The 19,069-nt window shown below is 43.7% G+C and overlaps 1 protein-coding gene across 1 annotated transcript in view; it reads right to left on the bottom strand.

The window, feature by feature from the left end:
- The window catches only part of LOC139388775 (junction-mediating and -regulatory protein-like), a 49,132-nt gene extending 33,270 nt beyond the window's left edge, over positions 1–15,862 (bottom strand). Inside the window, exon 1 of the mRNA XM_071135690.1 lies at positions 14,262–15,862. Within this exon, the coding sequence (XP_070991791.1) occupies positions 14,262–15,155 (894 nt within the window). The 5' untranslated portion in view covers positions 15,156–15,862. The remainder of the gene's footprint in view (positions 1–14,261) is intronic.
- Between the last annotated feature and the right edge of the window lie 3,207 nt (positions 15,863–19,069).

The following is a 19,069-nucleotide window of genomic DNA, read 5'->3' as shown; positions in this document are numbered from 1 at the left end:
AAGCAAGCCAGCAGTGGTATGCAGGGTGGTATGCTGCTGGATGGGAGACCAGATGCTGCTGGAAGTGGTGTTGGAGGGCCAGTAGGAGGCACTATTTCCTCTGGTCTAAAAAAAATATCCCAATGCCCTAGGGCAGTGATTGGGGACACTACCCTGTGTAGGGTGCCGTCTTTCGGCAGATAACATGTATTGTGATATAGCATGTCAGAGGAAGATGTGCATAGCTCACATTAGCTAGCTAAGTTTCTAATAACAGTTAACTGTAGCCCATTGACCTTTAGGGGGTCAATACAGGGCAGGTACTTGAATACTAGCACAAAATGTAAAATCCTCAAGTTGTTACGGGAAACCCGCGCTGCTATGTCAACAGAGCTCGGTGCTTATTATCGGCTGTATTAGGTTACGAAATCAAACTTTTTGTATATAATGTTCATATGTTAGAGAAAGAACCCACTGAACAATTAAGAACATGAATAATCATATTTGTCTTGGTAAAAATGTATTATATAACATAAGTGCAATTTAAAATCGGCAAAATGCGTTTTCACCCACTCTGGGCAACGATTGTGTACACCGTAAAATATATATATGGCTCTGGCAGCAAATAGCAAAACACATCAGCAAGCAGAGCCATGCACACTCAGAGATTCGGGCCAATGCGGTTTCTGCATTATGATGCATTTACAGGACACTTCAACATTTTATGGCAGACATGTTAGCTCCCTATTAACAGTACACGGTGGACACAGACCTGCCAAACTTGAAGAACTTTTAGGAGTACCACTTCAGCACGGCGGCAGCAACCCAGGCCCTGCGGACCCCACAACGGCGCGTGCGACACCCACACTGTACTGTCCTCCTTAAGGTGTCTGCAACCATCATTTGACAGCCAGCCAAACTCTAATGAAGAACTGAACCAGTGATAGGCTTTCTATAAACCTCAAGTTATATAGTTGAAACGGTGTAAAACTAACAATACAGAAAAATGAAATTATTGGAGCAGCTCAGACTAAAAGGCAATATAAATGCACAACAGAGTCTAACTGACGTTTCATAGTCTCATAGTGAACAATAAAATACTTGACCAACACAATACATAGAAAACGTACGTATTCTACTTGAATATTGTTCTAAACTGGATTACTATCTAAATAGCATGTAAGCTAACTAAAGTGTGAAGAGAAATCACATGTAGAGAGAAGCTAACAGCAAAACAGCACTTAACAGGCAGGCTAGGCTATAGTACTTGTTAGCTGCGGCTAAACAAAACAATTGAACTAGGCCTATATGAGCTAGTTTCAGATCTCCACACTGACATAATCCATCATGTTAGGAGGTCTGGCTACTAGACTGCCATTCATTCAACATGCCTTGTTGTCGTTGGTGAACTGACTATCATCACATCATTAGAAGCCTACTGTTGACAGAGCTAGATCAAGCAATCAAATGTCATATGCGCAAAATACCTTGAAATGCTTACATACACGCTTTTTCCCAACAATGCAGAGTAAAAATAGTAGCACAATAGATAATAATAACAAGACTATATGCAAGAAGTACCGGTACCGAATCAATGTGCAGGGGTACGAGGCAGCTGAGGTAATATGTACATGTAAGTAGGGGTAAAAGTGACTGTGCAATCAGGACGGAAAATAAACAGAGTAGCAGCAGCGTATGTGAAGTGTAAAAGTGTGTGTGGCATCAATATGCGCGTGTGAGTGTAAGAAGTGTGTGTGAGCGTGTGTAAGTAAACACAGCAAAAAAAGAAACGTCCTCTCATTGTCAACTGCATTTATTTTCAGCAAACTTAACATGTGTAAATATTTGTATGAACATAACAAGATTCAACAACTGAGACACAGACTGAACAACTTCCACAGACATGTGACTAACAGAAATATCAAAAGTCAATGCAGCTGGTGGCCACACCAGATACTAAGTACTGCAGTGCATCTCCTCCTCATGGACTGCACCAGATTTACCAGTTCTTGCTGTGAGATGTTACTCCCCTCTTCTACCAAGGCACCTGCAAGTTCCCAGATATTTCTGGGGGAATGGCCATGGCCCTAGCCCTCCGATCCAACAGGTCCCAGACGTGCTCAATGGGATTGAGATCCGGGCTCTTCGCTGGCCATGGCAGAACACTGACATTCCTGTCTTGCAGGAAATCACACACAGAACGAGCAGTATGGCTGGTGGCATTGTCATGCTGGAGAGTCATGTCAGGATGAACCTGCAGGAAGGGTACCACCTGAGGGAGGAGGACGTCTTCCCTGTAACGCACAGTGTAAAGATTGCCTGCAATGACAACAAACTCAGTCCGATGATACACACCGCCCCAGACCATGACAGACCCTCCACCTCCAAATTGATCCCGCTCCAGAGTACAGGCCTCGGTGTAACGCTCATTCCTTTGACCATTAACACGAATCTGACCATCACCCCTGGTGAGACAAAACCATGACTCGTCAGTGAAGAGCACTTTTTGCCAGTCCTGTCTAGGCCAGCGACGGTGAGTTTGTACTCATAGGCGACGTTGTTGATGGTGATGTCTGTTGAGGACCTGCCTTACAACAGGCCTACAAGCCCTCAGTCCAGTCTCTCTCAGCCTGTTGCGGGCAGTCTGAGCATTGATGGAGGGATTGTGCATTACTGGTGTAGGAATGCACAAGGTGTTGTTTATGGTTCATTGAACAAGCATGGGAAACAGTGTTAAAACCCTTTACAATGAAGATCTGTGAGGTTATTCGGATTTTACGAATTATCTTTGAAAGACAGGGTCCTGAAAAAGGGACATTTCTTTTTTTGCTGAGTTTGTGTGAGTGTGTGGGTAGAGTCCAGTGAGTGTGCATAAAGTCAGTGCAAGAGAGTTCATGCAAAAAAAGGGTCAATGCAAATACTCTGGGTTGCTATTTGATGAACTATTCAGCAGTCTTATGGCTTGGGGGTAGAAGCTGTTCAGGAGCCTTTCGGTCCCAGACTTAGCGCTCCGGTGACATTTGTCATGAGGTAGCAGAGTGAATGGCTTGGCTGGCTGGAATCTTTGACAATTTTCCAGGCTTCCTCTGACACCGCCTGGTAAAGAGGTCCTGGATGGCAGGGAGCTCGGCTCCAGTGATGTACTCTGTAGTGTCTTGCAGATGCTAAGCGGTGATGCAGTCAGTCAAAATGCTGGTGCAGCTCTAGAACTTTTTGAGGATCTGAGGGCCCATGCCAAATGTTGTCAGCCTCCTGAGGGGGAAGAGATGTTGTCATGCCTTTTTTACGACTGTGTTGGTGTGTGCGGACCAAGTTCATTCCTCAGTGATGCGGACAGAGGAACTTGAAGCTCTTTAACCGCTCCACTACAGCGCCGTCAATGTGGATGGGGGCGTGCTTGGCCATCCGTTTCCTGTAGTCCACGATCAGCTCCTTTGTCTTGCTGACATTGAGGGAGAGGTTGTTGTCACTAATCTCCTCCCTATAGGCTGTCTCATCGTCATCGATGATCAGCCCTACCACCGTTGTGTCATCAGCAAACTTAGTGATGGTGTTGGAGTCATGCGTGGCCATGCAGTCGTGGGTGAACAAGGAGTACAGGAGGGGACTGATCATGCACCCCTGAGGGGCCCCCGTGTTAAGGGTCAGCGTGGCGGATGTGTTTTTGCTTACCCTCACCACTTGCGGACGGCCCATCAGGATCCAGTTGCAGAGTGGGGGTGTTCATTCCCAGGGTCCTGAGCTCAGTGATGAGCAAGGAGGGCACTATGGTGTTGAACATGGAGATATAGTCAATGAACAGCATTCTCACATAGGTGTTCCTCTTACCCAGGTTGGATTGGCAGTGTGGAGTGCAATAGAGATAGCATCATCTGTTGGTCTGTTGGGGCGGTATGCAAATTGTAGTGGGACCAGTGGGTCTGGTATGATGGTGTTGATGTGAGCCATGACCAGCCTTTCATGGCTACAGATGTTAGTGCTACAAGGCGATAGTCATATACACTGGTTACCTTGGCATTCTTGGGCACAGGAACTATGGTGGTCTGCTTGAAACATGTAGATATTACAGACTGGGTTAGGGAGAGGTGAAAATGTCAGTGAAGACACTTGCCAGCTGGTCAGCGCATGCTCTGAGTACGAGTCCTGGTAATCCGTCTGGCCCTGCAGCCTTGTGAATGTTAGCCTGCTTAAGGTCTTACATTAGCTACTGAGAGCGAGATCACACAGCCGTCGAGAACAGCTGGTGCTTTCGTGCATGGTTCAGTGTTGCTAGCCTCAAACCAAGCATAGAAGTTATTTAGCTCATCTGTTAGGCTTGCGTCACTGGGCGATCTTTGTCCTGTATTGATGCTTTTCCTGTTTTCATGGCTTGTAGGGTGATTTTTTATAAGTGTCCGGATTAGTGTCCCGCTCCTTGAAAGTGGCAGCTCTAGCCTTTAGCTCAGTGTGAATATTGCCTGTAATCCATGACTTATGGTTGGGATATGTATATACAGTCACTGGGGGAACAACTTGTTACCGATGCCGGTGACTGATTTGGTAAACTCTTCAATGTTATCGGATGAATCCCGGAATATATTCCAGCTTTATCGGACCACTTCCGTAATTGAAAGAGTCACTGGTACCTCCTGTTTGAGTTTTTGCTTGTAAGCAGGAATCAGGAGGATACAGTTATGGTCAGATTTGCCGAAGGGAGGGCGGGGGAGATCTTTGTATGCTTTACTCTGTGTGTGGAGTAAAGGTGGTCTAGAGTTGTCGCCTCTGGTTGCACAGGTGACATGCTGGATTTCAGCTTCCCTGTATTAAAATCACTGGCCACTAGGAGCGCTGCCTCTGGATGTGTATTTTCTTTTTTGCATATGGCCCTGTACAGTTTGTTGAGTGCAGTCTAAGTGGCAGCACCGGTTTGTGGTGATAACTAGACAGCTACGAAAAATATAGATGAAAACTCTCTGGGTAAATAGTGTGGTCTGCAGCTTATCATTAGGTATTCTGACTCAGGCGAGCAAAATATAGAGACTTCCTTAACATTAGAGATTGCGCACCAGCTGTTGTTAACCTCTCCAGGGTAGGGGGCAGCATTTGGAATTTTGGATGAAAAGCATGCCTAAATTAAACAGCCTGTTACTCAGGCCCAGAAGATATGATATGCATATAAGTAGATTTGGTTAAAATAGTGTCTGTGAGTATAACAGAACTGATTTGGCAGGCGAAACCCTGAGAAAAATCCATTCAGGAAGTATATATTTTTTTGTGGTTTTGTAGTTCTATTCAATGCCATTACGGTATCCATTGACTTAGGACTCAATTTGCAGTTCCTATGCCTCCCACTAGATGTCAACAGTCTTTAGAAATTGTTTCAGGCTTGTATTCTTATAAATGAGGGATGAGTGCATTTCTTGTTTACCTTTTATATTGACAACGTTATTGTCTGGTTGAAATATTAGATAATTTAGGCTAAAAACAACCTGAGGATTAAATATAAACATCGTTTGACATGTTTCTATGAACTTTCCGAATACAATTTTGATTTTTTTGTCTGCCTGTTTTGACTGCGTTTGAGCCTGTGGAATACTGAAGAAAATGTGCGAAACAAATGGAGGTATTTGAATATAAAGACACTTTATCGAACAAAAGGAAAATGTATTGAGTAAATGAATGTCTTCTGAGTACCACCATATGAAGATCATCAAAGGTAAGGGATTCATTTTATCTCTATTTCTGAGTTTTGTAACGCTTCTGCTTGGCTGGTTACGGTTTGTAATAATTTGTTAACTGGGCTATGTTCTGGGCTAGGTATGCTTTCGCCGAAAAGCATTTTATAAATCTGACACCGTGATAGGTTTAAAGATTAACTTCTTGTTAATCCTATGTAAAATATGTTTTGTTTTCTGAATTTTTATAATAAGCATTTCTGTATTTGAATTTGGAGCTCTGCAATCTCACTGGATGTTGGACAGATGGGACTCTAGCGTCCCACATACCCTAGAAAGGTTAAAAAGGAGACATCCCTCCCCCCTAACCTTACCTGACGGTGCTGTACGTTCTTGACGGCGCATGGAAAACCTAGGTAGATGTATATTATCCATGACCTTATAGTCGTAGTACTATGGAGGGCAGGCAAGAGAGGAGCGCTAGAGATTTTTTCAGCTGATTGCTTCAGCTCCAACTTCACACAGTTGAGTGCAAAAACCACAAAGTGCCAACTAGATGCCTATTTTTGCATATTTTATGATAGTTTTCATTCTATGGCAGCCATGTTCCGGGTTCATACACATTTTGACAGGTCTCTGAATGTCCTTGATTGGCCCAGGCAGAGCCTGGACTTAAACCTGATTAAACATCTCTGGAGAGACCTGAAAATAGCTGTGCCGCAACGCTCCCCATCCAACCTGACAAAGCTTGAGAAGATCTGCAGAGAAGAATGGGATAACCTCCCCAAATACAGGTGTTCCATGAAGACTCGATGATGTAATTAATAGCTGCCAAAATGGGCTGTGTATTTTATTGTACTGATCAACAACATACAGTGCCATGCGAAAGTAAGTTTGAAATATCCAATAAATGTCGTTCCACTTCATGATTGTGTCCCACTTGTTGTTGATTCTTCACAAAAAAATACAGTTTTATATCTTTATGTTTGAAGCCTGAAATGTGGCAAAAGGTCGCAAAGTTCAAGGGGGCCGAATACTTTCGCAAGGCACTGTATGCATAGAAGTAGCTTATTTCTTCAAGTGCACACTGTCTCTTTAAACAGTAATGATGTCATTCATGAGGAAAAAGGGGGGCAGTTTGCTGAGGCAATAGACCCTCTTTGGAAGAGATGTGAGAGAGAGAACAATTATGTGAATTAATAAAGTTTTGGTGGCAATTAGCTTTGAAATCAGCATATTTTGCATTATCACAAACAAGGTACTAGGGTAGTGAATTGATGCTGGTTTCATCTGTACGCTAGCAAGGATAGTTAGCCTAACAAGCTGGAAGCTACTGGTATCTTCTTGCATTGTAATGTGTTCTAGCCTGTATGGACATTGTTTTGCGAACAATAATGAAAATGTTCAACATTTCTACATGCCGTGTCGCATTATTCAAGTGTGTTATTCAGAAGTTTTGATTATACTGTGCAACACTAGTGCGCATAATCTTTAGTTGTTATAACGGAATAACCCAAAATGATACTTTTTTTCAGCTCAGATTTACTCAAGGCATACAACACAGCGTACGCATAACCCATAGGCCTAGTGTTTTTATTTTGTAAAAATATATATTTTTTTAATGTATGTATTTGGGTTCAGTGTGGCCCAAACGAGGTCCCTGTACCGAACGGTTCGGTACGAATGCGTGTACTGTTACACCCCTATTAAATACCTTTTAGAAATATAGGACAGATTCGCTCTGACTCGACAGGGCTAAAACCCATAGCAACCAACCCGAGCTGTCTCTCTACACTCACGTCAAAAACACTCCACAGACAAGGTCTGAAAAGGGTTAGGATAGCTATCGAAGCTGTATCTTGGGCTGTGCAGATGTAAAAACTTCTCAGACTCAGTGGGGTGTGTAGGACTGGGAGCGTGGGAGGTTTGCCATAATTACAGGAGTCTCGATGACTTTTACAGACAGGGAGTGTCCATCTTACTGTAAACCCTTTCTATGACAAACTAATGTTACTCTTGACTAAAAACTCAGATCAAACTTTAAATCCCAGAGAAAGTTAACTTTTTGTTTTAATTCGGTATAGATAACCTCTGGTAATAACGTTCAAACTAATAGACTATAAATCATTCTTTGAATTTTCCATGTTGTAGCCTACTTTTGAAGTCCCATGTTATTTTTAACAAGTGCTATTGATGTTTATGTTTAGGCAAATATCTGGATCAAAGTGTATGAAGCCAAAGGCAAGTTTCCATATTGTGTGTGGACATTGAACAAGACTATTGCTCTATTCATTCTATTCCATAAATGCTTAGCACAGTGTTGCTCTCTCTTCTCAAGCAGTGCATCCCACAACTGAATCATTTTACATAGTGCAGGCAGGCAGACAGGCAGGGCAGAGGTTGAGATAAGGACCCAGTGAGTTAACCCAGTGATTCTCTGACTCGTATCCCAGCTGGTTCTATGGCCTTCTCACTATCAGCATGGAGGCCTGCACAAAGTCAGTGACTGTCTCCCCTCAATGACATCATCACCCAATGACTGACAGAGGTTGGAGCTCAATCAGCTGTGACATTCTCATCATAGCCCACAGCCTCAGTCAGAGGAAGCTATTGTGTGTCCATTGAGTTGCTGCTCTCTTACTCCCCTCTGTCCTTGGCCTTCACCACCAACCCACACTACTAATATACAATGGCCTCCTCTCCCTCTCTGTTTCCTCCTCTTTTACTGCACTGTATTCATAGAGGAGTTCTCTTTGTCCTTCTCTGTGAGATGTCTGTCTGGCCTGTCGTGAATTATCATTAGGTGTGGTGTAGTGCATTCTCTTGGGCCACGAACCACTGCCTACAGCTCAAGCAAAATCAACCCACGGAATCCCCCGCAAAAAAACAAACAAAAAAAAACATGCTCGAGCACACAGGCACACACGATTACGCTCAAATTGTATTATGTTTGTGGCGGAGGATGTGGGGTCAGTTTCAGCAACCTCCACACACACCTGCCAGTACCTACAATATGAAAACACAGTGTGTCTCCCCCAAATGTGACTCATTTGCTATAAGGATGCACATTTCAGTCAATTTTACTACCAACTAACTGAACCTCATTAACCGGTAAAATGACGTGGCCAACAAAAAACACTATCAGAGATTTGTATATATAATGATGAGATGCTTATGTTTCCAGCCTAACAATTGGAGTCGTACCAAGGCGATAAGGCGGGCGACAAGCTTAGGCCCAAAATAACTTTATTTGAAGGAAAACACAGCTCTAATGTAAGTAGACCTAATGTGAGCAGTTCCATATCTGACAGAGTTGAACATCTGTTAGAAACTTGGAAAGAGTTGGACTCTAATAGCAACTACTATGATGGGTTTCTAATATGACTAAGATTGTGCCTTTGGCATCTGGACAATGGAAGAAAGTTGATATGAAAATCAATAGGACAAGAAAGAAATGGCATGAGGAAGTCTTTATAAAATAACTGCCTCCACATTTCTATGGTTGGATTTTGGCCAGGCTACTTTGAAGCAAGGTAAGACATGCCTCGTTATCTGAAGTGAAGTAAACTATTCAGGTTTCAAACAATTATACTGCCTCAAGATCACGTTGCAAAGTGGTGGGTGACACGCTGATAATCAATGGTAGGCAGGCTATAGCCTATGCAGCCGAATGGCGAATGGGTGGAGCACGTTACGAGTTGAAAATTATAAATAAAAATAGCTCCTTTTTAAATCGTGGCCACCAAAGTTTTTAACACACGATTTCATTTAGAATTGTTATTTGTTGCGCAATGACTGGGCTTCACTCCAGTAGCCTACAGGCTTATTGAGGAGCTACTTTCGCACTGTCTGACAGGTGGTAGGCTATTCCGCTCTTCAAACTAGGGTATGCTGTGCGCGTGTGATAAATAAAACGCATGACGACTAACAAAAATACACACACGCCAATTTAATTCCACAAAATGATGCAAATTAACCTATAGACTGATAAGCATTATAAATGTATTTTTGATGGCTAACCGATTTACATTCCTAATTGCTATCCTCATCCTGCCATCATTCTTATCCAGGTTTCTCCATCATATAAAAGGCTGGGAATTGGCAGGGACCTCACGATACAAAATTCTCACGATACTTAGTAGGGATGCACGACATATCGGTGAACATATCGGATGTCTAGCTTAACGCTCGATGTGCAAAACCGATGTCAAATCTGACGTGCATACCTATATAACGAAGGTACATGACGTAATGACTCCACGTAGCATTCCTAAACTAGCCCACCACGTCTGCTGTGTGGCTCGAGCAGTCAACAAGTCAAACAGTCACTTGAAAGAATAACACATTTTCAGCGAGACAACTCAAAGGCGAAATCCATTAAAGCCAAGATAATGGAATTCATTGCCCTTGACAATCAACCGTTCTTTGTCCTGGGTTATGTTGGCTTTCGCCGACTGGTCGAGCATCGGTTAACACTACCAAGTGCGCTTTTTTTCCGATGTTGCCCTACCGGAGTTACACAGTAATAGCATTACTGCTATTAGGTTCACGGCATTCATACTATGGAACGCCGTTTGGGTCTTTGCGTGTCAAAAAAGATACAGTAGCACTGTCAAAGCTGTACAAAAAAGTCAGCAAACAAGCAAACACCGGCCACGAACTATGACACGTCAAGTGTTATTTGACAAGTAAAATAGTGTTAAATAGTATATTTTTTGACACGCAAAGACCCAAGCGGCGTTCCATAGAAATCCCGGTTGAGAATGAAACGACTGAACAAATGAACAACGAAACAGCAAGTATGTGAAAGAAATAGGTTTTGATTATGTTTTACTGGTAATGGGGACATACGTAAATGCCAACAAAATAACGTTTTGGTCAGTTAAGAGCAAATTCTTATTTACATAGACAGTCTACCCGGCCAGACCCGGACGACGCAGGGCAAATTGTGCGCCGCCCTACGGCTGGATGTGATACAGCCTGGATTCGAACCAGGGACTGTAGTGACACCTCTTGCACTGAGATGCAGTGCCTTAGACCGCTGCGTCCATGTCTGTGTGTTAACTATTTAACTGTACTAGAATGCTTAAAAGGCTGCTAAAAAAAATGATATTGATTATCGGAATAGTTTTTGTTTTGGCAAGGAAAATATTGGAAATCGGGTATCGGACAGAAATGTCATATCGTATCACTAATACTTAGGTGCCAATTCGATACGTATTGCGATTCTCATGATATATGGAATGAGATTTGATACTGTGATTCTTTTAGTCTGCTGCAAAGGGACAAGAGAGAGCATGGGGAAACAAGTTTATCAGTCTTGGAAATAAAAGTGCTGAAAACTAATTGGCTCCCTATTAAAAAAGAAGATGGAGAACAAGCTATGAAGAAAAAAAGTATGGAATTTGGTGCAGGTACATTCCACTAGCACAAAAAATTATCTTGCAATATTGTCAAAATTATGTTATGATAGGCATATATGGTAAAAAAATAAAAATAATATCCCGATATGTAACTGTATAGACCCCCCATCACAACTCTTCATATAACACAATTCAGTCCAGGTTTAGACAACGCGCTATTTTATTTTTTATTTTTTTTATTTCACCTTTATTTAACCAGGTAGGCTAGTTGAGAACAAGTTCTCATTTGCAACTGCGACCTGGCCAAGATAAGGCATAGCAGTGTGAACAGACAACACAGAGTTACACAGGGAGTAAACAAGTAACAAGTCAATAACACAGTAGAAAAAAGGGGAGTCTATATATGCATTGTGTGCAAAAGGCATGAGAAGGTAGGCGAATAATTACAATTATGCAGATTAACACTGGAGTGATAAATGATCAGATGGTTATGTACAGGTAGAGATATTGGTGTGCAAAAGAGCAGAAAAATAAATAAATAAAAACAGTATGGGGATGAGGTAGGTGAAAATGGGTGGGCTATTTACCAATAGACTATGTACAGCTGCAGCGATCGGTTAGCTGCTCAGATAGCAGATGTTTGAAGTTGGTGAGGGAGATAATTCGTTCCAGTCACAGGCAGCAGAGAACTGGAACGAAAGGCGGCCAAATGAGGTGTTGGCTTTAGGGATGATCAGTGAGATACACCTGCTGGAGCGCGTGCTACGGATGGGTGTTGCCATCGTAACCAGTGAACTGAGATAAGGCGGAGCTTTACCTAGCATGGACTTGTAGATGACCTGGAGCCAGTGGGTCTGGCGACGAATATGTAGCGAGGGCCAGCCGACTAGAGCATACAACGGCGTGAGTGAAGGAGGCTTTGTTGCGGAATAGAAAGCCGACTCTTGATTTGATTTTCGATTGGAGATGTTTGATATGGGTCTGGAAGGAGAGTTTAGAGTCTAGCCAGACACCTAGGTACTTATAGATGTCCACATATTCAAGGTCGGAACCATCCAGGGTGGTGATGCTGGTCAGGCGTGCGGGTGCAGGCAGCGAACGGTTGAAAAGCATGCATTTGGTTTTACTAGCGTTTAAGAGCAGTTGGAGGCCACGGAAGGAGTGCTGTATGGCATTGAAGCTCGTTTGGAGGTTAGATAGCACAGTGTCCAAGGACGGGCCGGAAGTATATAGAATGGTGTCGTCTGCGTAGAGGTGGATCAGGGAATCGCCCGCAGCATGAGAAACATCATTGATATATACAGAGAAAAGAGTCTGCCCGAGAATTGAACCCTGTGGCCCCCCCATAGAGACTGCCAGAGGACCGGACAGCATGCCCTCCGATTTGACACACTGAACTCTGTCTGCAAAGTAATTGGTGAACCAGGCAAGGCAGTCATCCGAAAAACCGAGGCTACTGAGTCGAAAGCCTTGGCAAGGTCTATGAAGACGGCTGCACAGTACTGTCTTTTATCGATGGCGGTTATGATATGATATCGCTATTACAAGGGAATCATTTGTTTATTACCCTGTAACGGGACAGGATGGCTGTGATGTAGCCTACTGTAAATAACCTAGTCCTCATAAACCAGAGCCGAGTGTGAGAGTAAGCCAAGGCCTGCTTGTTTTTATGAACAAACATTGAGAGTAACAGTGATTCTTAAATACTCTTATCCCCACTTGTTAGTTAGTTATGACCTGACTTAGCCCCGTCCTAGCCTGCCCAGCTGTTCTGTGGTCTCTGACTCAAACAATCACACAATGACAGAGAGATGGGAAGACAAAGAAAAAAGGGATGGAGAGATAAAGGGAAAGCGATAGATAGAGGGAGACACAGATAGTTTTTACAGTTTCCACCCCTCCCCCCCTAGCACTTATACAGACGGAGTGATAGTAGGACCTGCCCTAAAGGAGGTTCACCCATCCAGCCCTATAAGAGCTGGCTTTTGTTACTATAATGTTGATTGTCCTTTTCTTTGGTCCCTTGTTTGGAACTTTTGGTGTTATCATTCAAATTATCACTCTCAAACCGCATTTGCTGAAACTCCATGACTCTAGTGTGGAGGATTCCCTACCCCATTATCCAACAGTAACAATGAACTCCCCTCCCCTAAACAGCCAAATGGAGTGTCAGGGCAGGGGCCAGATCATATTACAGGCCTGGGACTGAGGCTTGTAGAGCAACAGATGGTTGCTCTGAGGCTACATAAAAACAAAGGGAAAGGTGGAGAAAGAGAGGGAGGAGAGGGAGAGACGACCATGTGGTCGAGTGCCCCTGACATGCACTTTGGACCTCATCAGCCAATGCAAACAATGTGTGTGTTTGTGTGTGTGTTCAAAGTACAGGCCTGCATGTGCATTTAAGCTGGACTGGGAAACAAAGTGATCAACATGTTCCTTGTACAGTAATACCAGATTAACAAAATAATAACAGTAAAGAGTGTCAGGAATTTCTCCAGGCATTTTCCTACATGTGGAACAATACCTATTCTTCATTGTGAGACTCAGAATGTCTGCTGGTGGTATGATGGCATCAAATCAATTATCTTGTTATTTAATATTGAATGTCAACAATTTTCTAGTGTTTATCTGAACCATAATCTGGGTTTACAGGAGACGCTGAACATGGCGATTCTACTTTAAGCCCAGAAAGCAGCCGTTCAACTTGCCATTCAGCAGCATGTCAAGCTGTATGTGCTTCCAAAAAAGGTTTAAATAAAAAGTTACATGCTTTGTTAGAAAATAATATAAGTATGGTTTTTGACAAAGTGTGCATGCACCAAATCCACCTTTTCTGCACCTACTGCCATACTAGCATTGGAATTAAAATACACTAAATAAAGCCTATCTAGAAATATACAATCACTGTAAAAACATACGCTATATGGTATACTTACATGAAATTACGTGTAGTGCGGGAGAAATAACAAATGAATATGACGTTCATACACTTATATTACCGTCTATTTTTTAATAAGTACCAAACTTATTTTGACATTATTAAGCTTGAAAAGCTGGTGAACGGCAAGTTGAATGGCTTCTTCCTGGGCTTAAAGGAGAATCGCCATATTCAACGTCTCCTGTGAAACCAGATTCTGGTTCAGTGTTTATCATGCTGAGCAGTAGAAGATTAATGTAGCTACTCTTGCCATGTTATTTTTGTCTGGAGACTAGCCATTCCCCATAAACACTGAGTGCTGGGAGATTGGTGTATAGTTGAATTTACCTCTTGGAGCCGTTTCTTGGCCCGCTGGAGAGCCTCCTCATATCCCTTCTGTCTCAGCTCACTCAAACTCTCATAGTACTCTTCTGTGTCATCACTCTCTGTAAATAGCACCTGGGCAAGAATCTTCCAGCCACAGGTGTCCAGAGCATGGCCCAGGTACACCTGTAGTTGGTAACACAGAGCGTCCGTCTCCCGTTGAGATACCTCAGGGGCCCCAAATAGCACCGTCCACATGCCTGACTGCTCCTCGGGAAAAGGAGGCAGACAGGGCTCCAGGTCCGAGTTGACAGCGCAGAGCTGGACGTGGGCTGCCCGCACGTCCTGGAAGGCGAACAGACCTGCCCAGCTGTAGCCCTCTCGGCTGCTATCCGACTCCTCTCCATCGTCCGAGGAGCGAGGCAACCCAGAGACATCCGCTGGTTCCAAGACCTCGATGTCGGTTATCTTAGAGGGCACGATGTCCCACGACCCTAAGGTAAGTGTTTTGATAACACTCTCGGCTGGCCTTGATGAGGCACCTACCGCGGCTGTATTCTCTCGAATGGGGCTCTTTGTCGGACTTTTCCCTTTCGGTTTGACATTAGATCTAACTTTAATCAATGCGCAGATGTCATCTTTTCTTTTGGTGGGACTCTTTAGTGGAGTTTTGCGTTTGTCTGCCTCGGGCGCTAGTGTGGCGGGGGATCCGAGGTCGCATTCGACGTCTTCCAAGAGCGAATCCCGAAACGCAGACCGTTTCTGTACTGTTCTATTGTGGCAGGTTATGGCGAACTTTCCCTCGATCTCGTTCCAAGCGACGATAAAAACGAATTTGTGTCTTTCCTTTTCGTCGAAAACATTTGGTCGAACGGCCACCCAGTCCGACTCTACAGAATCCTCCATCATGAATGACATCTCATCCAGCCAGTAAAAACGGAGCTAAAGAGCTCACACACGAATACCGGTACCCCTTATCACAGTTCGTCGTTGAGGCTAAAAAGACTAACTAACCGAGAAGAATACAACAACAAAGCACGTGGCTCGCTTTGTTTAGAAGCTTGGAGAGTTGATTAGCTACCCTCTGAATGTTGCGCAGAATTTTCTCAAATCAAACGTCAAGTTGAAGATATGCCCGTTAAATTGCTCGACTAACGTTACATCCATAAGAACAAAACAGCCACGAACGGCGTAAGAGTCGAATTATTATTGTTAGTTGCCAGGATTGTCATCGCTCTACCTGGCTCGCTCACCTGTCTGCTACATTCGTTGTCTGGCTCCCTTTGTGCGACTAACGTTACAGACAATCAATGCAGAGCCGCGGTTCCCATCGACGTCAAAAGAGGAGGATCTGTTTACAAGCAGTAAACGCCAGAGAGATGCGTGCAGTCAAATTCGGGGGAGGGCTTTTCTGAACAAAACCCCCCTTCGGAAATACTGTTTTTACTGTGTCGGAGATGTTGTTAGTCTAAAGACAGTCGGGTGATATTGCCCAGGAACTGTCCCTTTGTTCGGTTACGACAAATGTGTTGTTGTTTCGATGTGCCATCTTTCCCTCTTTCCAACGTCTTTCTTCCAACTGCGAATTAATATGACGTGGTTCTGCACGAGGAGCGTAAACATCTGCACGTGGGACACGCAGTGGACGTGGTGACGCAGAATTAAGAAAAAAAGTCAATGTACAAATCCCTTTCATTTAATCAAACCACTGTTAATAGAACCCTTTATTAATGTGTAATAAATACATAACACAATTAGTAACAGTTGCATCTCCTGTCAAGCAATAATTTGTTGTCATGACAATATATATGCTTTTTTTTTACTGATCTATTTTTTACTTTACACGTATTTTTCTTAAAACTGCGTTGTTGGTTAAGGGCTTGTAAGTAAGCATTTCACTGAGGCCTACACCTGTTGTATTCGGCGCATGTGACAAATAACATTTGATTTGATAACACTTGCACTCTATAATAAGTCAATGTAGCCTATAGGCACTATGACATAAGAGTCATATCAAGTATGGTGGTGACTATTTGGGTGTCTGAGCTGTGTGTTAGATAGGTGCATACCGTCTATAGATCGGTTATGCATTGACTTCAGACCATTTGTTGCCAGTGACAGAGTCAGCCAAATGGTTAGGTTACTCCCACTTGATGTATTGAGGGAGTCTCCATTCAACAGCAGTTGTATTTCTTTATTTGGGGGGTATTTAAATGAGAGGTTTCCACCTTTCTTTTCCCCCCCTTCTTCTTTGGCCACAAGGCTACCAGTGTATCTATGTACACTGATGGCTCAACATTATACACGTCAGCTACCGCAAAGTGAAATCACTGCAACACTTAACAAAGGGTTGCAGTCTGTTTTAGAATAAGTGAAAAGTAATAAGCTACTCCTAAATATATCAAAAAACGAAAAGCATTGTATTTGGGACAAATCAGTCGCGAAGCCCTAAACTTCATCTAAATCTTGTAATGAATAATGTGGCAATTGAGCAAGTTGAGTGTAAACTGAAATGGTCAAAACGGATTGACGCAATGGTGACTGGGGAGAGGTCTGTCCGTGATAAAGCACTGCTCTGCTGTTTTGACATCACAATCAACAAAACAAGTCCTACAGGCCCTGGTTTTATTACACCTGAACTACTGCCCAGTTACAGTCATAGCCAAAAATATTGGCACCCTTGCACTTATTTCAAGTAACTCACAATTTCCCCTAAAAATTAGATTAACCAAAGTAATTGGTCTCCACAATTTTTTATTTCACTGTTAATATTACAGAACCTTTGTTTTGAATTCAGAACTGAATATATCCATTTAAATCAGAAAATAAACAGAAATGGCATTGACAAAATTACTGACACCCTAGACTTAATATTTGGTAGCACTGCCTTTGGTCAAAATAACTGCAATCAAGTGCCTCTGTACTAGCAGTTTGGCCTAGTCCTCTTGTGCAAACTTCTACAGTTCTCCCAGATTTTATTGCCTTCTCCCAACTGCTGTTTTCAGAACTCTCCACAAGTTTAATGGGATTTAGATCTGGACTCATTGCTGGCCACGTCAGAACAGTCCAGCGTTTTGTCTTGAACCATTCCTGGGTGTTTTTTGAAGTGTTTTTTGGGTCATTGTTCTGCTGGAAGACCCATGACCTTCGACGGAGAACCAGCTTTCTGACACTTGGTCTGACATAGCACTCCAAAATGACTTGGTATTCTCCTGATTTCATGATGCCATGCACACGTTCAAGGCACCCAGTGCCAGTGGCAGCAAAGCAACTACAAAACATCACCGGTAGCTCGTCCATGTTTGACTGTACGGAAGGTGTTCTTTTGGTCTCATCTGTCCACAGGACATTCTCTCAGAAGGATTTTGGCATGTTCAGGTGTGTTTTGACAAATTGCAGTCATGTCACGCTGTATAATGATAGGAGACAGGCGGAGGAATACGTATAAGGGTTTTTTATTTCTCCACCCAAAATAAAGTACGTCATGAAAACGTCATGAAAACGACAGGGACTAAGCCCAAAACAAACGTGTGTGTTTGTTTTGGGCTTAGTCCCTGTCGTATATATATATATATATATATATATATATATATATATATCTGTCATATATATATATATATATACAGTGCCTTGCGAAAGTATTCGGCCCCCTTGAACTTTGCAACCTTTTGCCACATTTCAGGCTTCAAACAAAGATATAAAACTGTATTTTTTTGTGAAGAATCAACAACAAGTGGGACACAATCATGAAGTGGAACGACATTTATTGGATATTTCAAACTTTTTTAACAAATCAAAAACTGAAAAATTGGGCGTGCAAAATTATTCAGCCCCCTTAAGTTAATACTTTGTAGCGTCACCTTTTGCTGCGATTACAGCTGTAAGTCGCTTGGGGTATGTCTCTATCAGTTTTGCACATCGAGAGACTGACATTTTTTCCCATTCATAACCAAATGTGCGTAATGAGACAAGACAGTCGCGGTTGGTGGTAATCGTCCGGAGCTGGTGAACGGAATGAGCAGTAGTACCGGGGGATCCGGGACATCACAGGGATGCGGTGCGGGTCGGTCAGGGCGCTAACGCTGAAAATGGTCAGCGAAGAGTCCAGGATGTCCACCGCAGGAACCCAGCACCGCTCCTCTGGGCCGTACCCCTCCCATACCCCTCCCAGTTGATGAGGTACTGGAGACGCCCCACCCGATGCCATGAATCCAGGACTTCATGGACCGAGTGCGCTGGACCTCCCTCGATGTCCAGAGGAGGAGGCGCGGTGTCACTGGGTCCAGCCTAAGCGAGGAGACCAGGCACCACTGGCCTGAGGAGAGACACATGAAAAGTTGGTTAATGCAGTAATCAGCAGGGAGTTGCAAACGTTACCTAATTAACCCTCCTCAGGACTTTAAACGGCCCCACAAACCGTGGGCTCAGCTTCTGGCAGGGCAGGCGGAAGGGCAGGTTCCGGGTGGAGAGCCAAACCCGGTCACCTGGAGAGAAAACAGGCACCTCACTGCCGTGGCGGTCAGCATGTTCCTTGTGCCGACGCACGGCCCCTGGAGACGAGTGTACGCAGCGTTCCAGGTCTCCTTAGCGCCCCGAAATCACTCGTCCATGGCAGGGGCCTCTGTCTAGCTCGAATGCCAAGGTGCCAGGGCCAGCTGATACCCCCAACACGCACTGGAAAAGAGTGAAGTTGGCAGAGGGAATTCTGTGCGTACTCAGCCCAAGGTAGAATATTCGCCCACTCCCCCGGCCGGTCCTGACAGTAACACCTCACGATGATGATGAAGAAGGGGAGTGAGGGGACGGGAAGTAAGAGGCGCTACCACTGTGCT

Source organism: Oncorhynchus clarkii, chromosome 29 (assembly GCF_045791955.1).
Source record: "Oncorhynchus clarkii lewisi isolate Uvic-CL-2024 chromosome 29, UVic_Ocla_1.0, whole genome shotgun sequence".
Lineage (NCBI taxonomy): Eukaryota > Metazoa > Chordata > Actinopteri > Salmoniformes > Salmonidae > Oncorhynchus > Oncorhynchus clarkii.
The sequence above is the reverse complement of the archived record's forward strand: the minus strand, read 5'-3'. Positions and strand labels throughout refer to the sequence as shown.